The 10414-nt window shown below is 38.2% G+C and overlaps 1 protein-coding gene across 1 annotated transcript in view; it reads left to right on the top strand.

Annotated features, from left to right (window-relative positions):
- Positions 1–7693, top strand: part of LOC113236678 (cytochrome P450 CYP736A12-like) — a 38285-nt gene extending 30592 nt beyond the window's left edge. Inside the window, 5 exon segments of the mRNA XM_026472838.1 lie at positions 1113–1234; positions 2004–2271; positions 4862–5032; positions 5274–5459; positions 7414–7693. Coding sequence (XP_026328623.1) covers positions 1113–1234; positions 2004–2271; positions 4862–5032; positions 5274–5459; positions 7414–7595 — 929 coding nt within the window. The 3' untranslated portion in view covers positions 7596–7693.
- Positions 7694–10414: the final 2721 nt, after the last annotated feature.

The following is a 10414-nucleotide window of genomic DNA, read 5'->3' as shown; positions in this document are numbered from 1 at the left end:
AAAATGAATACAGTTTCTTTGCCATGACACTTTCCAATAATATTTTAGCGGATGTTGGTAGTAATTAAATCGGACGGTACTTATTGAAGTAATTTTTTGCTCGTTGTTCGTAAATCGGTTTCGCGATTGTAAATTTTAATGAAAATAAGATACCCCTATGCAATTTGGATTTTTTACAGTCGTGAAACTAAAAAAAGTGTACCTACCTACTGAAATGATCACTACATTTTTCCGTTTAACAGAATACCCTTTTACTTAACGTGTCCTATAAACCACCTTTTATTCAAGAACGGCTAGGGGTGTTAGAGTTAAAACCAACACAATACCCACTTCTCTACGATCCCATCCATTGTCCCGTAAAATTGTCGTAGAATTGCCATTGACTAAAAAAATATAATGAAAACGCTACTTTAAAACCTATCACAATAAAAATTACACACTGCTTGTTAAGATGACAAAATAAATTATCCCAGAGTTTACTCAAAAAACAATGTAATTTTTTCTAAAGCCACACCTCTATAGATAAGTGTAGCTGTAGGATATTCTCTGTCTCATGTGCGGCTACGCGAAGCTGGGGGTCTAAACGCTTTTGCGCGCAGATTTCAAATGAGAAACAAAGCGTTCCGAACCAGTGAGGTGAAAAGGTACTTTAAATCCTTATTTTTATTCTGCCCTCATAATGAAAAAAGCACAACTATGCGTACTTATTAGTGTTTATATGGTCTCTGATGCGTATTTTATATGATAGTGGTGCCTTTTTTCGTTTCTAGACCAGTATTGATATTGATAGTATACCTAGTGACAACAGAGACCCCATTTGTGATATGAATGGGTCCATAACCTTATTATTATATAACTATATGCTGGCTATGTTATTTGCGATTTGTGTATATTGTACAGCTATCCAAAATTCAAATATTCATTGTGCCTGGGTATATTTCCAGGAAAATCAATAGTATTTCCAGTTCTTCAATTTGATTTAAAAAAAGTCATAAATAATTAAAAATACCTAAAAAATAAACTTATGCGGTTTTTTATACCAATACATTGGGAGTTGTCAGCCCTGTGTCCATTGCAGTTATATGGTTGATGAATGATATATTTTTGTACAGTACCAATATGGAGGAAACGGCGTAAGGTCATTGTTCCGACATTCATTTCAAAAGTCCTCGAGAAGTTTATAGAATTGTTCGCTGAACAAAGTGAAATAATGGTGAAGACACTGGAGAGTCGAGTTGGTACAGGCCAGTTCAGCTTATGGTCATATCTTAGCGCTTATACTTTCGAGTCTATTGGTGGTAAGTAGACCTTCTTAATTTCTTTCGTGTATCCCTTCTTCTTGGGGTTGATTTATGATCTCAGTACAAGATTGAAATCTTTACTACGTTAAAAATCAGATACAATTATCCGACAACAAGCTCATAGAAAAAATCGTGAGGTCCGCTGGTTCATTTCGTGGCTTAATAAAATTGGCCTATCGTCTGGTCGACGTCGGTAGAATCCAGGAGGAGCGAAGGAATTTCATCTAAGCGTTCGATCTTTGTATTAATAATTATAACATACTAATAATAATAAATATGCAATAGCTTAAAACATCGCAAAGATGAATGTCTAAAAATATCGTCGATGTAAAATAAAAATTTTCGTACCACCACGGCTTCGTAAGAATTGTACGAGAAACAATTATTTTTTATCGTTTATTATAGTTGTACAATACATGTTATGACACTGATATTTTTGATCCACAACAAACTGTTTAGTAGTAATGATGCTACTTAATGGCGTAGTCGGCAGTCTGCCTGCGAAGCTTTGGTTTGGTTTATGACAATGAGATTTCACGATAGCGAGTCAGGGGCGCCACGAGGATAGCAGATGTTGAATCTCATACGGCTAATTGCTTGGATCTTCAGCTGACAACTGATCCAGACCGATACTCTGTGGTCGTGAATGCCCCACTGGGTACTGGGTATCTCTCTTATCTTATCTTTTCTTCAGAAGACTAGTCGAGCTATGCTAATACTGTAGTCGAAGTCTTGCGTTTAGGTATAGAGTATTACATACTATACTCTGATGTATCCAATGGACCCCAAGTTCGTCCATGGTTTAACGCTCACTGCAGTCGCGCAGATGCTCGACTGCGCAAAGCTCCGAGTACTCGGAATCTGAAGAAAGCTTTTGATATAGTCGCCAAGAAGTGCAAAAGCGTGTTACTTAGGGCCAAGATCGACCACGCGCGCCGCATAGGGGCCAATCTGGTCTCTTATCCAGCAGGTAGCAAATCCTTTTGGTCCCTGACCAAAGCGGTCCAAAGTAACTAAAGTAACTTTTGTTACCCATCTTTGCCACATCTGCTGGGGCCGGATGGCACGCTGGCCCATACTGCAGAATCTCTTTGCCTCACTCTTTGCAGAGAGTTCGCGTCTGGATGCCGCAGGGAACGTACCACCTACCTTACCTCAGGCTGGCTGCACTATGGCGCCAGTTCGCATAGGCCAAAAAGAGATACTTAGAACTCTGCGGAATGTTGATGAGATGGAATTCCAGCGGTACTCATACGTAACTGTGCGTCTGAGTTGTCTCCTGTTCTCACACGCCAGTATCATCTCTCACTTGAGACTGGTGTAGGGCCCAGGTCACCCGTCAAAAAAAAAAACAAAAAAGGTCGTGCAAGCTTGCAAACGTGCAACCTGTGCCCAAAAAGGAAAGCAGAGCTGGCCGTGTCAACTATAGACCGTCTACAACCGTCTCCTGTCATATCTTGAAGACAACGACCTCCTCAGTGATCGCCAGTACGGATTCCGACGAGGGCGATCTTCTTGTGTATGCCTGTCACATATGGAGCGAGGGTATTGAAAAACAAGGCGAAGCACTTGCATTGTGTTTGGACAATTCTAAATTCTAAAATTCTAAAGCTTTTGACAGGGTCTGCCACGCAAGCCTTTTAAGCAAGCTTCCATGTTATGGTCTTCCCACTGACCTTTGCAATTGGATCTCGGATTTCTTGAGTGAACATTCCATTCGAGTGGCCTTAGAAGGCTACTTTTCCAAACATATGGCGATAGAGTTCCTCAGGGTTTCGTACTGTCTGCAACTCTCTTTCTGCTGCATATCAATGATATGTTAATTCCAGGTACCTTTGCGTATGCTGATGATAGCACAGTTGTAGGTACTTGACCAATGCAAGGGTCGCTGGAGAGGAAATCCAGTCTTGTCGAGAGTCCATGGTTAGCCGTTTAGATTTGACGCTCAAGCAGTCTCTGATTGGGGTGATGCCAATATTGTCAAATTTAACGCTACCAAAACGCAGGCGTGTCTATTCTCCACTAAACGGAGTCCCTTTGAGTTCTCTCCGACTTTTCGTAATATATCCATACCGATAGCCGACCGTCTCCAGCTACTTGGAATGGACTGTCATCCAATTTGAACTTCGGCAGATACATTGAATCAATGGCCAAAAATGCATCCAGGAAGCTTGGCATCCTTTTCAGGGTGAGGCGTTACTTCACACAGGGACAGTTGCTTCAGCTGTATCAAGCACAAGTCGGGTCATGTATGGAGTACTGCTGCCACCTTTGGGATGGCTCTGCTACATACCAAGCCCGAAAAAATACAATTTGGCACGTGTAAGGTTTTACCATTGCCGGCTCGTGTACGTTGATTTTGGGAATAAAACAATGAGTACATTTTAACCATTTATTTGAATTAAGTATTAGTCAAAACTTTACATATTTGTATATATCATATGAGAGTAATTGTTTTTGTTAGTTTATAAAAACGAGCATTTAAAACCCTATATCGCGGGTGCCATGGACACACACGTAGACAACCACAAATTACACCCAAACTCACGAGAGAAATAAATGTAGGCCATACAAATATTTCTTCCGGCCCGGGAATCGAACCCGGGACCTCTGCGTGGCAGTCCAGCATGGTAGTCGTTCGGCCACAGAGGCAGTATTAATCATTTATGTTACTAATCAGTCAAACCCTTACCAAATTCAAATTATTTTCATTTGGTATTTTCATTTACAAAATTTTAGTAACTAGTAACTATTTGTAAGTAAATGTAACTAGTCATTTTAAAATACTTTTAAAATAGTTATTGAATAAAAACATTTTACATAGGTCCAATCTTGGTAGCTCCAAATTCAGTAGGTTAGGTTATAATATGAAAAAGCAGCACGAGCCGTGCGAGTGATGTGAACGTGTCGCGGCAGCAACCGACGTGTGTCAGAAGCGAATTTGTTTGCGTTTCCGAATTTGTTTTCAGGTTTACCCTTGGCCTTATTTAAATTATATCATTACTCTTATACCCTTACACTTAAATTACGTAACTTATAAAAAAATCATATCATATTGATTGTGTCCGTACATTTATGGTTTCTTATAACTTAGTTAATAATTCCTACTTGATTTTAATTTACTTACTTACAAAGATATAATAGAAATATTCAATAAAATAGGTACTTGTGAATATGAAATACCTACTATTTTCTTTTTCACAAATAATTTCCAAATTTAACCGTACCTTTGAGATAAATCCTAAGATATATCAAGCGAATGGTGGTAAAGTTCGAAATGAACGATGATCACAGAAATGTTCGGACTTTTACCACTGAGAGTTGGTAAATCTTAGGTATTACTGGAAAATAGTAGGATTTACTGTAGTTACGGTTTTACTGTAATATACATACATTATCTTCTTTAAATTACTAACAACGTAAGGCGTAGACTTAACTCTTTTATCCAATTTCATAATTAATCAGAATATTTAGTAAAAGTCTAAAATCATAAAATCAACTGCATGTTTCTTTCTTACCTTGTCACATTTCTTTCGATTTCGATTCGAGTTTCAACATAGGTTATGGTATATTTTACAGATTATACGATATTTTCGGAGATTCAGAAAGACCGGTTGTAAAGCAAGATCTTACGAAATTTATATATTTGGAAAGAGTCATTAAGGAGTCACTCAGGTTGTGTCCTCCAGTACCTTTTTCTTTAAGGAAGATTTTCGAAGATACTAAATTACGTAAGTTATAAAAAAATCAAATCATATTGATTGTGTCCGTACATTTATGGTTTCTTATGACTTAGTTATTACATTCCTACTTGATTTTAATTTACTTACCTACATAGATATAATACAAACATTCAATGAAATAGGTACTTGTGAATATGAAATACCTACTATTTTCTTTTCCACAAATAATTTCTAAATTTTCATACGACATTAGATATTTCAAGTTACGGAAACAGTAACTTTCTTTCAGCTTCCGGTTACGTTCTTCCTGCTGGAACTGGAATTCTAGTGCCCTTTTGCGGTGTCCACCGAGATCCCAAGTACTGGGGCCCAGACGTTGAGAAGTTCGATCCGGACCGCTTCTAGCCGGAACGATTCAACCTTGAACATTCGTGCAGTTATATGCCATTTAGTTATGGACCCAGAAATTGTGTTGGTAAGGAAAACAATCCTTTTGATTCTACTCTGTACTCTGAAGATTATTTGTTGAAATTGAAACTTGTAGCATTTAGCTTTACCCTTTATTACTGAAGTTTCACTTTGTAACCGTGTGTACACGTCACTATTTAAACACATTTATATTCTCGTAGAATAATCAGCGATTAATATAATGATGATAATGATAATGATATAATATAATGATGATAATGTCGTAGCTGCAATTACTTTACTAGGGTATTGCCATAATTAATGCTATTGCAATAAGATGACGCTTGTAGTGAAAGTACGTATCGCTATAAAAAAAAGTCGTCACCAAATAAGAAGCCACATTTGACACTTGTCATCGTGACGCGAATAGGGATGTGGACTAATCATATAGGTAATCACATTATAAGATTTTCACGAGAAATCGATTCAAATTTTAAGAGTTTGTAATTGTTTAGAGTATGTTACGGTACATTGTTGTTCAGGAGGCCTAAAAGACCAAATCGTGCAATTCTATTAAAAACAATTCATTTACAGAATTCCTTGCAATTCTGTAGCAATTCCTCTCATTTTCGTAAAATTGTCCCACGTGTCGATGTCAACAACAAACAATCTCAAATAATGTTCATAATTTAGAAAACAGGAACAGTTCAAAAGCAAAGCTGAGTCACAAGAAAAATACATAAAAAATAACCAAGCGCACAGTCAACTTCCAAAATGGCGAAAGACTGCGCCGTGCGCGGGCGCCGCTGTATTGGTATCAGTGGTGTTGACAACTCAAAATTTGCAAAAAACAAAAAGGAAACACAAATCTGGCTAGGAGTAAGGGTCTCTTACAATTTTTTTTATTTTACTTATAATTTATTTGCAATAGGTGTGGTCAGAGATTATATACATAATTATTTAAAATACACAATTTATACATTTTTTGTTTTAATATTTAATAAGCAATATTTTTCCGAGAAATCGAAGGGACTCGGTGAAATTCGGCAATTAATTGCTTACAACACTATTATTTAAAAAAAATAGCTTTAGGACGTAACTGTTTTCAGGACGTTTCGGAGTAACTCAAAATTGCATTTTATATTGTAATTCCTGTGAAAACAGTACTACAAATATGTTTTGTCATATTATATAATGTTGCATTAAAATTTATGTATTTTTTAAACTCAATTATGCTAATAATTGTTTGTTTGTTGTTTCGTTGATCGCATTCAAAGTTACATACTATCGCCTTCTTTAGGTGTCAAATGTGGCCTCTGACGACTATAATATTATTACAGTGCATCGGCTAAATTCGTAACCTCCATTGTTGTGAATTTTTGACTAGGCAAAAAAACACACTTACTAGAAATAATTATACGACAACACTATTATTAATAGTTTATACTTTTATTTTTATGACTATAAAAGGGATATTGTACTAGAAGAGGAAAAAAGATATTTCGTCCAAAAATGGAGTTATGAGATTTTCAAATTTAGCCGACGCAGTGTTATTACTATTTCACTGACAACATTGGGTGCTGACAACTCATCGATTTACAAAAATAAGACTTCTATGTTTAATGCTGTATTTAAACGACACTGAAACTGGTGATCGCATCTCGCACTTCGAACTCAGACAGACCTAACTTATAGAGGTAAATTTTAAAATTCCTGGCCCGGGAATCGAAACCGGGACCTTTGCTTGGCATTCCAGTGTGGTAACCGTTCGGCCACGGAAGCAGTAACATTTATGCTGCCTGGTGGTTTATTGCTAGTTAAGCGAAAAAATACCCATTGCGCATATTTATACATAATATCACCTATCACCAGCTCTTCGCATGCAAATTTGCAAAACGATACAGATGATAGTATGGTAATTGCAGGTGGAAACAGTAGTCCTTAGAATTTTTGCGCAGGTTGAATAATGCCGTAACGGCAAGTTTTTTTAATGTTTTATATGAAAGTGGTGAACATTACAGCTTACAAATACGGCATGCAGTCTTTGAAGACGGTGTTGGCGACATTTCTGCGAAAGTACCGAGTAGTGGCTGAAGAGAACACCCTTCACAATCCTAACATCAGAGTGAAAATGGAACTGATGTTGAAAGCTGTTGTTGAGTATCAAGCCATCTTAGAAAGAAGAGTACCTAAGAATTTGTAAAAGAGTGTAGACGGCTTTTAGTTGTTTATAAGTTAAGGGACAGAAAGGCCATGATAATAAAATTATGTATACAGGTCTGGTGTTGGCTATACAAAAACCTCTCTCGATTTCGAATAGTATAATTTATTGTAATGTACTGTATTGAAATCAAATTGTAAATATCCAGTGCATTAGGCTATAGCTAGGTATATATGCATCTATATCTACGAATTTGTGTTGCAGGTAATTAAAAAAAAATTGGTCAAAAGAAGCAGTCGTATCATTTCACACCTTATTATATGTAGCTAATACAAAAAGAACCTTATTTGAATAAGCATAATTGGTCGATGTGCGAATACAAAAGGTGCCCACATGCCTTAGATAAGAAGACAAGTTTTAAATTCAAAAGTGAATATTGAAAGTTGACATAAATTTTAAGTTACTAATTACTGTGTTTTGTTGCGATACGTATTCAAATTTCGGAACCAAGTACTCGCATAAGTGCAGAACGAAGTGTATATTTAAGTGCTTTGGAAGATGTATCCGACATGACACAAAAAGCGTTAATAAACCTAGAAAAAACCCGAAACAACGATTTACGGAAGGTTCTTTCTTAAAATCGATTGAAAATTTTGCAAACTATTGGGATACATTTAAATTTGTATTGAATTGATATTCAATTATTTTTACGTGAAATTACTCCACTAGTTTGTTATAATATGTGTTAGCTTCGATGTCCACTGGTGGCGCCACCGCCATCCGCACATGAAGTCCTGGACCAGTAGTGTATTTAATCAATATAACTAGAAATCATTGTAAATAAAATAATAAATAAATAAATAACGCACACACTCAACATAGCCCCGCACTAGGGAAACCCTGTGTCGCGGGTGCCATGGACACACATATAGACAACCACAAATTACACCCAAACTCACGAGAGAAATAAATGTAGGCCATACAAACATTTCTCCCGACCCGGGAATCGAACCTGGGACCTCTGCGTGGCAGTCCGGCATGGTAACCGTTCGGCCACGGAGGCATTTAAATTAAAAAATGAAAAATAATTATTGATTTCTCACAATCCTAGAATTACTAATTAGAAATGTATTATGTGAAATAATCATACGACGCCACTTAGTTTCAAGATACTATAAATATATAAATACCGAATTAACGACATTTTTATTTTCATTTCTCTTGTCCGCCATCCTGTACTGCTTTCGTTACACCTCAGAAGTGGTATCGAATTAAAAGCGCTTTAACGGACAAGATGTCGAGCCCCTACATCGATGGCCTAGGCCGAAGAAAATGCAACCGAAGTCGGAAATCTACATCTGAAGGAGACGAAAGTGACGATTTTTTTTTCCCGACGACGAGATCAACTTCTTGCCGAAAAAACGACGTCGCGTTACACCAACGGATGCGGAATTAATACCGAAATTCCGCCCTGACGACTCTACGAACAACGTGAGGTGGTTGCATAAAATCGATCAGCTTGGCGATATTTATGGGTGGATAAGCACTGACCGGCAATTTATCATGCAACTCCGACTTCGTGGCTCTGCACGAGAATGGTACGCCGATCTGGAGGATTACGACCTGACCTGGGAACAGTGGAAAGAAGCCCTGAGAACAGCGTTTCCTCGAAGAACAAAGGACAAAGAAACGATAACGAAATACTATCACGCCAAACTATCGCTATTGAAAAAATTTAATATTGATGGTGAACGAGCTATTTCCTGCATAATACGCGGCCTTCCCGCTGAACTGAGGGCGAACGCCAAAGCCTACAATTGTGAAACGCCAGAACAATTATATCACGGCTATTTGTCTTCTTTGGAGAATCTCAAACGAGTGGAAGCTGCAACGGACAAAGGAAAATCATCGTGGAGACGAGAAACCTTCACTACTATGTGCAGCGGAGCGTCGTCCCAACAGGCGCTGCAGCCGAAGATCTGTTACGCGTGTCGGCGACCGGGACATACAGCCAAGGACTGCCGCTCAACCCAGGTCTGCGAGACTTGCCAGCGCCCGGGACACTCCACAGCGGCCTGCAGGTTTGCGGCCGCTAGTAAATTTCAACCATCAATACGACAGGTTAATAATGTCTGGGCTATTACGTATAATATCTATCTTGATCTATATAAAAGACACGTGATTGTAAACGATTACCTATTAATGGCCTACATAGATACTGGGAGTAAAATCAATGTACCTACTTACGTTCGCAGCAGCACAAAATCTGCTAATTAGGGAATCCGTATTGGAGTACGCAAGCCCTGTACCTATTTAATCCCGCGCATAGCCCGTTGGTGGCTAACGATCCTGGAATTTGATCTTGATATAGAGTATAAGCCGGAAGAACGTATGAAGCACATAGATGCTCTTAGTAGGAATCCCATAACAGCTCTTAATAGACAACCCAGACTGGTTGAGGACTCTGCAAATGCAGGATGAAAACATACAAAGCATTTTGACTCAATTGCGTGAACCGAATGTGAGCACCAATATTGCGAGCAATTACGTAGCGAAAGACGAAGTGCTCTACCCGAAGACATTAGCAGGAGAACGTTTCGTTATTCCTAGATTGGCTAAATACGGGCTGTTACAAAAGATGCACGATCAAATAGGTCACCCTGGCTTTGAAAAATGTGAACAAACCCTCAAAGCCTAGTTTTGGTTCCTTAAAATGACTCGGTTTATTCGAAAGTACACAAATTCGTGTCTGCAATGCGCCTTACGCTACTACGGCGCTACACCGTTTGGCCTCATTTCGGTCACTCAAACAGCCGCTTCCCGGTTTTTCCTACTGATACGCCCCAAGATGCCGACATTCA

The sequence above is a fragment of the Hyposmocoma kahamanoa genome, unplaced genomic scaffold (assembly GCF_003589595.1).
Source record: "Hyposmocoma kahamanoa isolate Upper Pololo Valley unplaced genomic scaffold, ASM358959v1 92, whole genome shotgun sequence".
NCBI lineage: Eukaryota > Metazoa > Arthropoda > Insecta > Lepidoptera > Cosmopterigidae > Hyposmocoma > Hyposmocoma kahamanoa.
This window is presented reverse-complemented; position numbering and strand designations above follow the sequence as displayed.